We start from the raw sequence: 18,108 nt of genomic DNA on the forward strand, positions 1-18,108 counted from the left end.
TTCACATTCAGTCTCTAACTGTCATGAAATAATGCACCGAAACCACAGCTCCCTTTCCACATCCAGGCCCCATAGAACTTTCCATAGTTTACCCCAGACGCTTCACATGCCCTGGTTCAATCCACTGACAGCACATCGACCCCGGTATACCACATCGTTCCAATTTACTCTATTCCTTGCACACCTTTCATCCTCCTGCATGTTCAGGCCCCGATCACTCAAAATCTTTTTCACTCAATCTTTCCACCTCCAATTTGGTCTCCCACTTCTCCTCGTTCCCTCCACCTCTGACACATATATCTTCTTGGTCAATCTTTCCTCACTCATTCTCTCCATGTGACCAAACCATTTCAAAACACCCTCTTCTGCTCTCTCAACCACACTCTTTTTATTACCACACATCTCTCTTACCCTATTATTACTTACTCGATCAAACCACCTCACACCACATATTGTCATCAAACATCTCATTTCCAGCACATCCACCCTCCTCCGCACAACTCTATCCATAGCCCACACCTCGCAACCATATAACATTGTTGGAACCACTATTCCTTTAAACATACCCATTTTTGCTTTCCGAGACAATGTTCTCGACTTCCGCACATTCTTCAACGCTCCCAGAACTTTTGCCCCCTCCCCCACCCTATGATTCACTTCCGCTTCCATGGTTCCATCCGCTGCCAAATCCACTTCCAAATATCTAAAACACTTCACTTCCTCCAGCTTTTCTCCATTCAAACTTACCTCCCAATTGACTTCTCCCTCAACCCCACTGTACCTAATAACCTTGCTCTTATTCACATTTACTCTCAGCTTTCTTCTTTCACACACTTTACCAAACTCAGTCACCAGCTTCTGCAGTTTCTCACACGAATCAGCCACTAGCGCTGTATCGTCAGTGAACAACAATTGACTCACTTCCCAAGATCTCTTGTCCACAACACACTGCATACTTGCCCCTCTTTCCAAACCTCTTGCATTCACCTCCCTAACAACCCCATCCATAAACAAATTAAACAACCACGGAGACATCACACACCCCTGCCGCAAACCTACATTCACTGAGAACCAATCACTTTCCTCTCTTCCTACACGAACACATGCCTTACATCCTCGATAAAAACTTTTCACTGCCTCTAACAACTTGCCTTCCACACCATATATTCTTAATACCTTCCACAGAGCATCTCTATCAATTCTATCATATGCCTTCTCCAGATCCATAAATGCTACATACAAAGCCATTTGCTTTTCTAAGTATTTCTCACATATATTCTTCAAAGCAAACACCTGATCCACACATCCTCTACCACTTCTGAAACCACAATGCTCTTCCCCAATCTGATGCTCTGTACCTGCCTTCACCCTCTCAATCAATACCCTCCCATATAATTTCCCAGGAACAGTCAACAAACTTGTACCCCTGTAATTTGGGCACTCACTCTCTTATCCCCTTTGCCTTTGTACAATGGCACTATGCAAGTATTCCGTCAATCCTCAGGCACCTCACCATGAGTCATACATACATTAAATAACCTTACCAACCAGTCAACAATACAGTCACCCCCTTTTTAAACAAATTCCACTGCAATACCACCCAAACCTGCTGCCTTGCCGGCTTTCATCTTCTGTAAAGCTTTTACTACCTCTTCTCTGTTTACCAAATCATTCTCCCTGACCCTCTCACTTTGCACACCACCTCGACCAAACAAAACACCCTCTATCTGCCACTCTATCATCAAACACATTCAACAAACCTTCAAAATACTCACTCCATCTCCTTCTCACATCACCACTACTTGTTATCACCTCCCCATTAGCCCCCTTCACCGAAGTTCCCATTTGTTCCCTTGTCTTATGCACCTTATTTACCTCCTTCCAGAGCATCTTTTTATTCTCCCTAATTTTTGGTGATACTCTCTCACCCCAACTCTCATTTGCCCTATACTTCACCTCTTGCACCCTTCTCTTGACCTCCTGCCTCTTTCTTTTATACATCTCCCACTCATTTGCATTATTTCCCTACAAAAATTGTCCAAATGCCTCTCTCTTCTCTTTCACTAATAATCTTACTTCTTTATCTCACCACTCACTACCCTTTCTAATCTGCCCACCTCCCACACTTCTCATGCCACAAGCATCTTTTGCGCAAGCCATCACTGCTTCCCTAGATACATCCCATTCCTCCCCCACTCCCCTTACATCCTTTGTTCTCACCTTTTTCCATTCTGTACTCAGTCTCTCCTGGTACTTTCTCACACAAGTCTCCTTCCCAAGTTCACTTACTCTCACCAATCTTTTCATCCCAACATTCTCTCTTCTTTTCTGAAAACCACTACAAATCTTCACCTTCGCCTCCACTAGATAATGATCAGACATCCCTCCAGTTGCACCTCTCAGCACATTAACATCCAAAAGTCTCTCTTTTACGCGCCTATCAATTAACACGTAATCCAATAACGCTCTCTGGCCATCTCTCCTATTTACATACGTATACTTATGTATATCTCTCTTTTTAAACCAGGTATTCCCAATCACCAGTTCTTTTTTAGCATATAAATCTACAAGCTCTTCACCATTTCCATTTACAACACTGAACACCCCATGTACACCAATTATTCCCTCAACTGCCACATTAATCTCCTTTGCATTCAAATCACCCATCACTATAACCCGGTCTCGTGCATCAAAACTACTACCACACTCAATCAGCTGCTCCCAAAACACTTGGCTCTCATGATCTTTCTTCTCATGCCCAGGTGCATATGCACCAATAATCACCCATCTCTCTCCATCCACTTTCAGTTTTACCCATATCAATCTAGAGTTTACTTTCTTACACTCAATCACATTTTCCCACCACTCCTGTTTCAGGAGTAGTACTACTCTTTCCCTTGCTCTTGTCCTCTCACTAACCCCTGATTTTACTCCCAAGACATTCCCAAACCACTCTTCCACTTTACCCTTGAGCTTCGTTTCACTTAGAGCCAAAACATCCAGGTTCCATTCCTCAAACATACTACCTATCTCTCTTTTTTCTCATTTTGGTTACATCCATACACATTTACACACCCCAATCTGAGCCTTCGAGGAGGATGAGCACTCCCCGCGCAACTCCTTCTTCTGTTCCCCTTTCGGAAAGTTAAAATACAAGGAGGGGAAGGTTTCCAGCCACCCGCTCCCATCCCCTTTAGTCGCCTTTTACAACACGTGAGGAATGCGTGTGAAGTATCCTTTCTCCCCTATCCCCAGGGATATATAATATATATAAATATATATAAATATATAAATATATATTCTCAGTGAATGTAGGTTTGCGGCAGGGGTGTGTGATGTCTCCATGGTTGTTTAATTTGTTTATGGATGGGGTTGTTAGGGAGGTGAATGCAAGAGTTTTGGAAAGAGGGGCAAGTATGAAGTCTGTTGGGGATGAGAGAGCTTGGGAAGTGAGTCAGTTGTTGTTCGCTGATGATACAGCGCTGGTGGCTGATTCATGTGAGAAACTGCAGAAGCTGGTGACCGAGTTTGGTAAAGTGTGTGAAAGAAGAAAGTTAAGAGTAAATGTGAATAAGAGCAAGGTTATTAGGTACAGTAGGGTTGAGGGTCAAGTCAATTGGGAGGTGAGTTTGAATGGAGAAAAACTGGAGGAAGTAAAGTGTTTTAGATATCTGGGAGTGGATCTGGCAGCGGATGGAACCATGGAAGCGGAAGTGGATCATAGGGTGGGGGAGGGGGCAAAAATTCTGGGAGCCTTGAAGAATGTGTGGAAGTCGAGAACATTATCTCGGAAAGCAAAAATGGGTATGTTTGAAGGAATAGTGGTTCCAACAATGTTGTATGATTGCAAGGCGTGGGCTATGGACAGAGTGGTGCGCAGGAGGATGGATGTGCTGGAAATGAGATGTTTGAGGACAATGTGTGGTGTGAGGTGGTTTGATCGAGTAAGTAACGTAAGGGTAAGAGAGATGTGTGGAAATAAAAAGAGCGTGGATGAGAGAGCAGAAGATGGTGTTTTGAAATGGTTTGGGCACATGGAGAGAATGAGTGAGGAAAGACTGACCAAGAGGATATATGTGTCGGAGGTGGAGGGAACGAGGAGAAGAGGGAGACCAAATTGGAGGTGGAAAGATGGAGTGAAAAAGATTTTGTGTGATCGGGGCCTGAACATGCAGGAGGGTGAAAGGAGGGCAAGGAATAGAGTGAATTGGAGCGATGTGGTATACCGGGGTTGACGTGCTGTCAGTGGATTGAATCAGGGCATGTGAAGCGTCTGGGGTAAACCATGGAAAGCTGTGTAGGTATGTATATTTGCGTGTGTGGATGTATGTATATACATGTGTATGGGGGTGGGTTGGGCCATTTCTTTCGTCTGTTTCCTTGCGCTACCTCGCAAACGCGGGAGACAGCGACAAAGCAAAAAAAAAATAAAATAAAAATATATATATATCCATGGAAAGTTTTTTGGGGCCTGGATGTGAAAAGGGAGCTGTGGTTTTGGTGCATTACACATGACAGCTAAAGACTGAGTGTGAAGAAATGTGGCCTTTGTTGTCTTTTCCAAGCACTACCTTGCATGCACGCAGGGGGAGGGGGGTGCCATTTCATGTGTGGTAGGGTGGCGGCGGGAATGGATGTAGGGAAAAAAGGAGTCATGCGGGGAGTGCTAATCCTCCTCGAAGGCTCAGATTTAGGTGTCTAAATGTAGGTGGACATAACCAAGACGAGATAAAAGGAGATAGATAGTATGTTTGAGGAAAGGAAGCTGGATGTTTTGGCTCTGAGTGAAACAAAGCTCAAGGGTAATGGGGAAGAGTGGCTTGGGAATGTTTTGGGAGTTTGAGAGTAAAGTCAGGGATTGGTGAGAGGACAAGAGCTGTCAATGGACTGAACCAGGTGATATAAAGCACTTGTGAGAAGCCACAGAAAGGTCTACGACACCTAATTGTGGATGGGGTTTAGTTATGCTTCAGTATAGATGGTAGAGTGGATGAAAGCATTTGATACCATTTGTCTGATGCTTCCTTGCTAATTTGCTATTGCAGAAAACTATAATGTGTAAAAATATAAAATTATTATTTCATTTCTTCCTTTTCTCCAACAGTTATGTAGTTACACATGAATGAGCCTTACAGATAAAAATTCCTGCTTGACTGCTATACGTGTTCCCTCTTTTGCCAAGTAATAAAGAATGGGACGAGCATACACATATGTAAGCAGTAATCATTTCTCCCCATCCCGAAAAATTCATACCCCTTAAATGTCCAATCACTCCCACTCAAGAAATTATTCTGGGCATCTCATACAACACACATGACATTTCCTCACCACACCAAAAACCAACACGAGCAAAAAACAAACCAAATACCCTTAGAGCATTAACTGGTACCAGATTTAGACAAGATAAAGAATCCCTTAGTATCCTCTATAGACACCTCATTCATTCCATGATAAACAGTGACTCACCTACTGGGTTATCAACACTACTAAAAGCAAACAGAACTAGAAACCACATAACTGAGTGCTCGGAACAATGACTGGCAGTCTAGCAACTACAAACACTCACCAACTACACAAAATCAATTCTACCAATCCCACTTCAAAATACTTGGCACCAAGTTCCTTGCAACAGCACTATACATTTCACATCCAAATTACTCCATAACTAACCACCAATCCATAAGTAGAAATGAAAAGCTTACCCCAACCCAGCTTCACTTATTAGCAACCTATACTCACAGTTCTCCCTTCTCTAACAAACACTAAACTGATATTTTTTCTATACAAGATTGTTACTCCCCAAGTTAGAGTGCCAGCAACAGACGAAGAAAGGCCACATCCATTCAAAAGCTGTCACGTTGTGTAATACACCAAAACCACAGATCCTTATCCACATCCTGGCACCACTAATCTTTCCATGGTTTACTCCGTTAGTTTTACACGTCCTGGTTTGGTCCACTGATAGAATGCTGACACTAGTATATCACATCATTCCAGTACATTATCCTGCACATACCTTTTACTCTTCTGCATGTTCAGGCCCTGATCGCTCAAAAATTTTTCACTCCATGCTTCTATCTCTAATATGATCTCACTCCACTATACAGCTGTCCTCCAAACTCTTTCTTAAACACCATCCCACTAGTCATACATTATTGTTCAACCACACTTCCCAGGTATGTACGAGCTATGCTTTCTCATTAACATTCTGGACGTCACCCATCCCTGCAACGCTACAAGTACCAATTCAGACTATGTGAAGCCCTTCATGCCCATGATGAAACTACCATTACGAAGATGCTGAACACTCACTGTTAAATTACCACAGTCATACACACAGCATCACTAAACTATGAACTTAAACCTATGCAATGCACTGCAGGGGCCCTAAAGAAAGGAGGTTGAGCAGCAGGTCTATGTATGAATATACTGTAGTATATACTGTTCTTTGTGTCACATACAACTTGAGATTCACGCCCCACACCATTACCCTAAAGAAAGCAATAAACAAATTAATGACCCCAAATTTGGAAAAGAAAATAATCCCTCAACATCCTATACCAATAATTCATCCATTCCACTTTATTCTTCACCTGCCCAGTCTTCCAACCTCTCAAAAGCAAATAAAACAAAAGCTACAAATTACAAAATAGTATGTTTGAAGGAATAGTGGTTCCAACAATGTTGTATGGTTGCGAGACGTGGGCTATGGATAGAGTTGTGCGCAGGAGGATGGATGTGCTGGATATGAGATGTTTGAGGACAATGTGTGGTGTGAGGTGGTTTGATCGAGTAAGTAACGTAAGGGTAAGAGAGATGTGTGGAAATAAAAAGAGCGTGGTTGAGAGAGCAGAAGAGGGTGTTTTGAAATGGTTCGGGCACATGGAGAGAATGAGTGAGGAAAGATTGACCAAGAGAATATATGTGTCGGAGGTGGAGGGAACGAGGAGAAGAGGGAGACCAAATTGGAGGTGGAAAGATGGAGTGAAAAAGATTTTGTGTGATTGGGGCTTGAACATGCAGGAGGGTGAAAGGAGGGCAAGGAATAGAGTGAATTGGAGCGATGTGGTATACCGGGGTTGACGTGCTGTCAGTGGATTGAATCAGGGCATGTGGGGCGTCTGGGGTGGGCCATGGAAGGCTGTGTGGGTATGTATATTTGCGTGTGTGGACGTATGTATATACATGTGTATGGGGGTGGGTTGGGCCATTTCCTTCGTCTGTTTCCTTGCACTACCTCGCAAACGCGGGAGACAGCGGAAAAAAAAAAAAAAAAAAAAATCACTGGCTGCCTCTCAAAAGCAAATATAAAAAAGCCGCAAATCACAAAATAGCACTGCATCAATCACTGGCTGCTTAGCAACCACCAACACTGAAAACCTTCACAAATGAGAAACAAATCCTCCAACGTACAGCTTCACCTCAACATGCTTGGCAATCAATTCTATGAAACCGCAATGGGTCTTTCACCCTTACCACTCAATAAGTAACCACCAACCACCAAAGAAAAAAGAAAAACTTGCCCCTTACCTATTCACAGATGCCCTACCCAATGATGAATACAACACTGAGAAAATACATATACACACAAAAAAAAAAAACACTACACTAGTGACCCCTCAAATCAGTCAAATGCTCCAACTCTCCAAATGTACAATCATCACAAACCATGCTCCCCACACAAACATGAGCACACACTCCTGCTTACACTCTGGACATCATTCATCACCACAGCAGTACAAACACAGTATCAGCACACCTTAATACCCTTCATGCCCATGATGCAACCACCATAAAGAGACAGATCACTTACTAATCAGTTGCCCTGAACTTTCAGCACATAGATGTATACACATCTCCACAACATTCTATGGCCTGTAGTCCTGACCAGTGGACATGGCCAGCTTTCCAAGTGTTGCAGTAGACTTACATGAATAGAAGACACTCTTGGGAAAACAATGCGAGTTAAGGTACTGTAGTAATTCACACACACACACACACAAGCTGCTGCTCACATTTTCATTTACTGTTGGTACCCCATGGTACCTCTCAATTATACCTTCAACTGCCCCATCACCCACTCTCCCATTCAAACCACATCAAGGAGGACTTTATCATGCAAATCAAAATTTCTTCAGACCTCTCTCTGCCCCTCTCAGAACAGTTCCCGTCTTCCTCACTCCTCTCACTACCACATGCATAAGCAATAACAATCATATACCTCTTACATTCTATTTTTATTCTCATCCACTTAAATCCAAGTTTCAACCTAACTGGACATGAAAAAAAATCTATGGGAGTTCAACATTTTAATGAAGAACATAATGGTCATAAACACATGTAATCTATCTTACAACTTTTAATATTCAAAAGTATTTGTTCTAAAAACATACTCCAACATAAAATCACATTAGTAATTTACACTACGGCAGTTTTTAAAATTGAAAATAAATTGGCAAAATATATACTTTGATATCCTACTATCTTTTTTCCAATAGTTAAGTAGTTATACATGAATGAGCATTCGATAAAAATTCCTGCTTGGCTGCTATATGTGTTCCCTCTTTTGCCAAGTAATACAGAATGGATTGAGCATGTACATATGTGAGCAGTAACCATTTCTCCCCATCCCTAAAAATTCATACCCCTTAAATGGCCAATCACTCCCACTCGAGAAATTATTCTGGGCATCACATACAACACACGACATTCCCTCCCTACATCACAAACCAACACAAGCAAAAAAAAAAAAAACTAAACACCCTTAGAACATTAACTGGTACCAGACTTAAACAAGATAAAGAATCCCTTAGTATCCTCTATTGACACCTCATTTATTCCATGATAAACAATGCCTCACCTACTGGGTTATCAACACTATTAAAAGCAAACAGAACTGGAAAACACACAACTGAGTGCTCAGAACAATGACTTGCAGTCTAGCAACTACAAACTCTCACCAACTACATAGAATTAATCCAACCAATCCCATCTCAAAATATCAGCACCAAGTTCCTCGCAACAGCACTATACATTTCACATCTAAACTACTCCATAACTAACCACCAATCCTCAAGTAGAAATAAAAAGTTTACCCCAACCAAGCTTCTTTTTTCAGCAACCTATACCCAGTTCTCCCTTCCCTAATGAACACAAAACTGATATTTTTTTTCTACACTCGATTGTTGTTCCCCAAGTTAGTGAGACAGTGCCAGCAACAGATGAAGAAAGGCCACATCCACTCACATCCATCATCAAACTGTCATGTTGTGTAATGCACCAAAACCACAGCTCCCTATCCACATCCTGGCACCGCAAACCTTTCCATGATTTACTACGAAAGCTTTACATGTCCTGGTTTAGTCCAATGATAGCATGTCAACCCTAGTACACCACATCACTCCAATTCATTATCCTGTGCATACCTTTCACCCTTCTGCATGTTCAGGACCTCATCACTCAAAATTTTTTCCCTCCAGCCTTCCATCTCTAAATTGATCTCACTAAAATGCTCCAAGGACAGATGATTTGACATCTGATGTCTGACGGGTCATTGTACTTTACTTCCAGTTAGACTGCCTCAAGGAATCAAGGTTACTTATGATAATGCCATCTCCAACAAAATTCAAATTTTGTTTTTCAGGCATTTGGTCTCAGGGTAGTTTTTAACAGGATCCGACAGGCCCCATGTTCCCACTCTTTCACTTATTTCCATACCACAGACACTACTTGTAGGCAATGTCATGCCTCTCATATCATACACTCCAGTATACAGCTGTCCTCCCAACTCTTTCTTAAACACCATCCTACTAGTAATACATTACTGTTCAACCACACTTCCAGGGTATGTACAAGCTATGCTTTCTTATGAACATTCTGGACATCATCCATTCCTGCAACACTACAAGCACCAATTCAGACTATGTGAAGCCCTTCATGCCCATGATGAAACTACCACTGTGAAGATGCTGAACACTGCCAAATTACCACAGTCATACACACAGCATCACTAAACTATGAACTTAAACCTATGCAATGGACATGGGAGCCTTCCTGAGCACTGCGGGGGCCCTAAAGAAAAAAGGTTGAGCGGTAGGTCTATGTATGTATATACTGTAGTTTATGCAGCATACTCTGACAAATTCATATTTTCATACAAAACATTATGGCCCATTTCCCAACATTCTCTCTTCTTTTCTGAAAACCTCTACAAATCTTCAACTTAGCCTCCAAAAGATAATGATCAGACATCCCTCCAGTTGCACCTCTCAGCACATTAACATCCAAAAGTCTCTCTTTCGCACGCCTATCAATTAACACGTAATCCAATAACACTTTCTGTCCATCTCTCCTACTTATATAAGTATACTTATGTATATCTCTCTTTATAAACCAGGTATTCCCAATCACCGGTCCTTTTTCAGCACATAAATCTATAAGCTCTTCAAAATTTCCATTTACAACACTGAACATCCCATGTACACCAATTATTCCCTCAACTGCCACATTACTCTCCTTTGCATTCAAAGCACCCATCACTATAACCCGATCTCGTGCATCAAAACTACTACCACACTCACTCAGCTGCTCCCAAAACACTTGACTCTCATGATCTTTCTTCTCATGCCCAGGTGCATATGCACCAATAATCACCCATCTCTCTCCATCCACTTTCAGTTTTACCCATATCAATCTAGAGTTTACTTTCTTACACTCAATCACATACTCCCACCACTCCTGTTTCAGGAGTAGTACTACTATTTCCCTTGCTCTTGTCCTCTCACTAACCCCTAACTTTACTCACAAGACATTCCCAAACCACTCTTCCCCTTTACCCTTGAGCTTCATTTCACTTAGAGCCAAAACATCCAGGTTCCATTCCTCAAACATACGACCTATCTCTCCTTTTTTCTCATCTTGGTTACATCCACACACATTTATACACCCCAATCTGAGCCTTCGAGGAGGATGAGCACTCCCCGCGCAACTCCTTCTTCTGTTTCCCCTTTTAGAAAGTTAAAATACAAGGAAGGGAAGGTTTCCAGCCTCCCGCTCCCGTCCCCTTTAGTCACCTTTTACAACACGTGAGGAATGCATGGGAAGTATTCTTTCTCCCCTATCCCCAGGGGTATATAATATATATATAGCATGGGAGGCAAGTTGTTAGAAGCAGTGAAAAGTTTTTATCGAGGATGTAAGGCATGTGTACGTGTAGGAAGAGAGGAAAGTGATTGGTTCTCAGTGAATGTAGGTTTGCGGCAGGGGTGTGTGATGTCTCCATGGTTGTTTAATTTGTTTATGGATGGGGTTGTTAGGGAGGTGAATCCAAGAGTTTTGGAAAGAGGGGCAAGTATGAAGTCTGTTGTGGATGAGAGAGCTTGGGAAGTGAGTCAGTTGTTGTTCGCTGATGATACAGCGCTGGTGGCTGATTCATGTGAGAAACTGCAGAAACTGGTGACTGAGTTTGGTAAAGTGTGTGAAAGAAGAAAGTTAAGAGTAAATGTGAATAAGAGCAAGGTTATTAGGTACAGTAGGGTTGAGGGTCAAGTCAATTGGGAGGTAAGTTTAAATGGAGAAAAACTGGAGGAAGTGAAGTGTTTTAGATATCTGGGAGTGGATCTGGCAGCGGATGGAACCATGGAAGCGGAAGTGGATCATAGGGTGGGGGAGGGGGCGAAAATCCTGGGAGCCTTGAAGAATGTGTGGAAGTCGAGAACATTATCTCGGCAAGCAAAAATGGGTATGTTTGAAGGAATAGTGGTTCCAACAATGTTGTATGGTTGCGAGGCGTGGGCTATGGATAGAGTTGTGCGCAGGAGGATGGATGTGCTGGAAATGAGATGTTTGAGGACAATGTGTGGTGTGAGGTGGTTTGATCGAGTAAGTAACGTAAGGGTAAGAGAGATGTGTGGAAATAAAAAGAGCGTGGTTGAGAGAGCAGAAGAGGGTGTTTTGAACTGGTTTGGGCACATGGAGAGAATGAGTGAGGAAAGATTGACCAAGAGGATATATGTGTCGGAGGTGGAGGGAACGAGGAGAAGTGGGAGACCAAATTGGAGGTGGAAAGATGGAGTGAAAAAGATTTTGTGTGATCGGGGCCTGAACATGCAGGAGGGTGAAAGGAGGGCAAGGAATAGAGTGAATTGGAGCGATGTGGTATACCGGGGTTGACGTCCTGTCAGTGGATTGAATCAAGGCATGTGAAGCGTCTGGGGTAAACCATGGAAAGCTGTGTAGGTATGTATATTTGCGTGTGTAGACGTATGTATATACATGTGTATGGGGGTGGGTTGGGCCATTTGTTTCATCTGTTTCTTGCACTACCTCGCAAACACGGGAGACAGTGACAAAAAAAAAAATATATATCATCCCTGGGGATAGGGGAGTAAGAATACTTCCCACGTATTCCCTGCGTGTCATAGACGGCGACTAAAAGGGGAGGAAGCGGGGGGGGGCTGGAAATCCTCCCCTCTCGTTTTTTTTTAATTTTCCAAAAGAAGGAACAGGGGGGGCCAGGTGAGGATATTCCAAAAAAGGCCCAGTCCTCTGTTCTTAACGCTACCTCGCTAATTCCCGTTCTTATACTATATTTATGTTGCTTAAGTCTAACAGAAAGATCCTTACCAGTCTGACCAACATAAAATTTATCACAGTTTCGACAAGGCACTTTATAGATGCAACCAAGAGAATTTTCTGGTGAATTCCTGATTAAGATATTCTTTATAGTATTATTGTTGCTAAAGGCAACATTTACATTAAAGGATTTAAGCAACATGGGAAGCAAAGTGAAATTATTATCAAAAGGGAGAACTAGAAGATTCTTGGTGTCAATGGGAGGTTTGGGCTCAACTCTATAAAATGATTTCTTTGCTAACTTAAGGGATTTATCAATGAAAGATCTAGGGTACTTTAACTTAGATCCAATAGAATATATCTTCTTAAACTCATCATCAATAAACTCTGGACTGCAAATACGTAATGCCAGTCCAGCGTTTATTGATGCAGAAGCTGGTGACTGAGTTTGGTAAAGTGTGTGAAAGAAGTAAGCTGAGAGTAAATGTGAATAAGAGAGTTATTAGGTACAGTAGGGTTGAGGGACAAGTCAAGTGGGAGGTAGGTTTGAATGGAGAAAAACTGGAGGAAGTGAAGTCTTTTAGATATCTGGGAGTGGATTTGGCAGCGGATGGAACCATGGAAGCAGAAGTGAATCATAGGGTGGGGGAGGGGGCGAAATTTCTGGGAGCATTGAAGAATGTGTGGAAGTCGAGAACATTATCTCGGAAAGCAAAAATGGATATGTTTGAAGGAATAGTGGTTCTAACAATGTTATATGGTTGCGAGGCGTGGGCTATGGATAGAGTTGTGCGGAGGAGAGTGGATGTGCTGGAAATGAGATGTTTGAGGACAATATGTGGTGTGAGGTGGTTTGATCAAGTGAGTAATGAAAGGGTAAGAGAGATGTGTGGTAATAAAAAGAGTGTGGTTGAGAGAGCAGAAGAGGGTGTTTTGAAATGGTTTGATCAATTAAACCATGAAGAGATGAGTGAGGAAAGATTGACAAAGAGGATATATGTATCAGAGATAGAGTGAACAAGAAGTGGGAGACCAAACTGGATGTGGAAAGATGAAGTGAAAAAGATTTTGAGCAATTGGGGTCTGAACATTCAGGAGGGTGAAAGGCGTGCAAGGAATAAAGAGCATTGGAACGATATGGTATACCAGGGTCGACGTGCTGTCAATGGATTGAACCAGGGCATGTGAAGCGTCTGGGGTAAACCATGGAAAGGTCTGTGGGGCCTGGATGTGGAAAGGGAGCTGTGGTTTCAGTGCATTATACATGACAGCTAGAGAATGAGTGTGAACGAATGTGGCCTTTGTCGTCTTTTCCTAGTGCTACCACATGCGCATGCGGGGGGAGGGGGTTTTCATTTCATGTGTGTTAGAGTGGCGACAAGAATGAATAAAGGCAGCAAGCATGAATTATGTATGTGTGTATGTATGTATATGTCTGAGTATATATATATATATATATATATATATATATATATATATATATATATATATATATATATATATATATATATATATATTTTTTTTTGCTTTGTCGCTGTCTCCCGCGTTTGCGAGGTAGCACAAGGAAACAGACGAAAGAAATGGCCCAACCCACCCCCATACACATGTATATACATACGTCCACACAGGCAAATATACATACCAACACAGCTTTCCATGGTTTACCCCAGACGCTTCACATGCCTTGATTCAATCCACTGACAGCACGTCAACCCCGGTATACCACATCGATCCAATTCACTCTATTCCTTGCCCTCCTTTCACCCTCCTGCATGTTCAGGCCCCGATCACACAAAATCTTTTTCACTCCATCTTTCCACCTCCAATTTGGTCTCCCTCTTCTCCTCGTTCCCTCCACCTCCGACACATATATCCTCTTGGTCAATCTTTCCTCACTCATTCTCTCCATGTGCCCAAACCAGTTCAAAACACCCTCTTCTGCTCTCTCAACCACGCTCTTTTTATTTCCACACATCTCTCTTACCCTTACGTTACTTACTCGATCAAACCACCTCACACCACACATTGTCCTCAAACATCTCATCTCCAGCACATCCATCCTCCTGCGCACAACTCTATCCATAGCCCACGCCTCGCAACCATACAACATTGTTGGAACCACTATTCCTTCAAACATACCCATTTTTGCTTTCCGAGATAATGTTCTCGACTTCCACACATTCTTCAAGGCTCCCAGAATTTTCGCCCCCTTCCCCACCCTATGATCCACTTCCGCTTCCATGGTTCCATCCGCTGACAGATCCACTCCCAGATATCTAAAACACTTCACTTCCTCCAGTTTTTCACCATTCAAACTCACCTCCCAATTGACTTGACCCTCAACCCTACTGTACCTAATAACCTTGCTCTTATTCACATTTACTCTTAACTTTCTTCTTCCACACACTTTACCAAACTCCGTCACCAGCTTCTGTAGTTTCTCACATGAATCCGACACCAGCGCTGTATCATCAGCGAACAACAACTGACTCACTTCCCAAGCTCTCTCATCCCCAACAGACTTCATACTTGCCCCTCTTTCCAAGACTCTTGCATTTACCTCCCTAACAACCCCATCCATAAACAAATTAAACAACCATGGAGACATCACACACCCCTGCCACAAACCTACATTCACTGAGAATGTAGATAATGATAATATATACCTGAATGTGGGGTTTACGTGAAAGCACAAAATACACTTGTAAAACATAAACAGAACCTATACAATCTCACCTAGTGATATATAATAGCAGAAATATACTACTATTGTATTAATTGCTTGCTGACCATCATAACAATAGCTTAGCCTGCCAGCTGTTGGGAATTGGCACTGATTTGGCTGTGCATATTCATAAGTGTGACTAAAATACAGCATAACAAGATAAAGCTTAAATGCCTACGAAGTTATATGATTTGTTTCATAGGTTCTGTTAATCTTTTACAAGTGTATTACTACTTTTACATCAGTTAAAGGTAATATTCATGAAAAGGATCACATTATAAAACCATCACACATTATAACTGTTACATACTGACAACAGATGGAGTTCTTATACTGTAAGCTTCTTGCACAGAGGAGGATTTTAGAGATAGCAACTCCTGTAATACAGATTCAATATAAAGTAAATCTTGGCCCCTACATGAGGTGAAGTTCTCATAGGTTCTGCTAATTGTTGGTTTTGGGTAAGTTCATAAGTCTATTAGATTAAAGGGACTTAATTACTGCATCATTTAAACTGCCAGCTGCTGATGTTCAGTATATTTACTCCACAATTTCCCTCTACTTCGAAGCCCTGTTCATTTTACAAACAGTTGAAAATGATGGAAGTAAAGTTGCTACTCTTAAAATTCCAGTCTATATCAACTCAACACACTGATAGAAATTTACTGGTACCAACTTAGGAAAATTCTATCATCTACAAAACGTGCGTCTGTCTTATTGGTATCTGACAGGACCTTATAAATTCAGAATTACCCTTAAGTCTTTATAATAAACACGGTGTACTCAATCATATGACAATGATTCAACTTACATTCTGAATTGTTTGCAAACAGGGAAACAGGCCTTCAATAGAAAAATAATCCCAAAATATTTGCTATTTTTTGGTACTCTTCTACCATTCACATGTGTCATACCAACAATCTTTACTATCCAAGCTTAAAGCAGAAAGTTCCTTCACTTATGCAAGACGAACATATGTTTCACAGACGAGCATATGTTTCACAAACTTAACAGATGGAGCGCTGCATTTTCAAAGCTCTCAACGTTTAATATTGTTTTTATGCTGGCGAACAACTAATGCTCTCTGTGAAGGTAGCGAACCAAGACTTAAACATACGAGCGCCTACAATTACTAACAAATACACAACTGATACTTGGGGGTTATCGCTTCACGTAAAACTCCATCCATTACAAAGGTCTCAAGTGCCTATGCGGAAATATGTTATTATAAAGACAACACATTCGAGCAGCGAGTCTTCACTGAAGCAGATATATCTATAGAATATTTCAAAAAATGTCACATAAAAGTTGTGAGTAAAATCAATGTTTGAGGACATGCCTTGGCTAATGTAAAACAATATAGACTAGACTAGAAAACTTTAAGAGCGGCGAATCTTCAGATGATCCATTATAAAAATAATTCCCATAACGAATGTGACAGCAAAGAATACGTTTAGCGCCCTCCAGCACCTCAAGACTTTTTTTTTCTTTTTGGTATCATAAACGACAAGGCACTGGAAAGCATGCTCAAAGTAATCTCTGGTGAACGAAAAAAGTAAAAGAAATTAGTAATTAATCAGGACTCCGCAGATCTTTGTATATCGGATTCTTAAATGAAGAAAGGATATATGAAGAGGGTGAGACAAGAGAAGGAAGAGAATTCCACAGCTCAGCTGTTCGAGGGAAGGAGGTATGATAAAATCCAATCCTCGAGTGCCCGGATTCCACAAAGAATCTGTGGGAAGCAACAACCAAGAGCGCACCATGGGTCCAAACCTCTGGGTGTGGGGACACATTCAGACAACCCACTAGAATAGCGGCCGTGACGATACCTATAAAACTGAGAAAGAGCAACAGCACGGCGTACGGAAAGGGAAGGTTGAGGAGAGGTGATGTTAGGAGAATTAATGAGATGGAAGGCTTTTGATTCCATTCTAGTCGACGAAGAGGTGGAGGACAAGCCACACAAGATGTGTACGTAGTATTCTATACTTGGGCGAACATAACCCCTTTAGGTAAGAAATAATTGCTCACTAGAAAGAAAATTACGGCCCATATATAACATTGCCAACTTCTGGGAAGCAGACTTTGTGATGATTATGTGAGGTTTCCAGGACAGAGTGGAGGATATGGTTATGCCAAACATGTTAATGTTATTACAGGGTTGAAAAGTGTTTTGAAATTGAACAGAGGGAACCAAATGATTCTGAGAGAGATATAAGGGGAAACTGCGTTTTAACACTATCAAAATTTACTGGGTTAATTCTTACCTACTCCAGAATGCTACAACAGACCAATCTTCAACCAGAGCGACTCACCCTTCCCTCTGCCTCTTCGCGCACACACTTTTGAATCTCGACAGAAATTTCTTATTGCTTCTAATACCCTTCCTCCCACACCATTTATTCTTAAGACCTTCCACAAAGCATCTCTATCAATCCCATCATATGCTTTCTTCAGGTTCAAAAATGCCACAAATAATTTCATCTGTCTCTTTAAGTATTTTTCATACACAGTCTTTAAACTAAACACCTGATCAATAAATCCTCTGCCACTCATAAAACACCATTATGTCCCCAGTCGAATGCTCTGTTCATGCCATCACCCTCTCACTCACCAATCTCAAATCCCACCCTTCAGTCACACTCAGCAAATCTATACATATGTAATTTGAACACTCACCTTTCCCTCATTTCCGTTGACACGATACATGCATTTCATCAATCCTCAGGCAACTTACCATGATCTTTAAGTACACTGAAAATCCTAGCTAACCAATCAGCAATAGTCACCCACTTTCGTAAGAAATT

General features: G+C 41.7%; 1 protein-coding gene across 1 annotated transcript in view; it reads right to left on the reverse strand.

Moving 5' to 3' along the window:
* The window catches only part of LOC139755684 (apicoplast pyruvate carrier 1-like), a 222,822-nt gene extending 206,406 nt beyond the window's left edge, over positions 1 to 16,416 (reverse strand). Inside the window, exon 1 of the mRNA XM_071674331.1 lies at positions 16,110 to 16,416. Coding sequence (XP_071530432.1) covers positions 16,110 to 16,210 — 101 coding nt within the window. The 5' untranslated portion in view covers positions 16,211 to 16,416. The remainder of the gene's footprint in view (positions 1 to 16,109) is intronic.
* Positions 16,417 to 18,108: the final 1,692 nt, after the last annotated feature.

The sequence above is a fragment of the Panulirus ornatus genome, chromosome 19 (assembly GCF_036320965.1).
Source record: "Panulirus ornatus isolate Po-2019 chromosome 19, ASM3632096v1, whole genome shotgun sequence".
NCBI classification, from domain to species: Eukaryota; Metazoa; Arthropoda; class Malacostraca; order Decapoda; family Palinuridae; genus Panulirus; species Panulirus ornatus.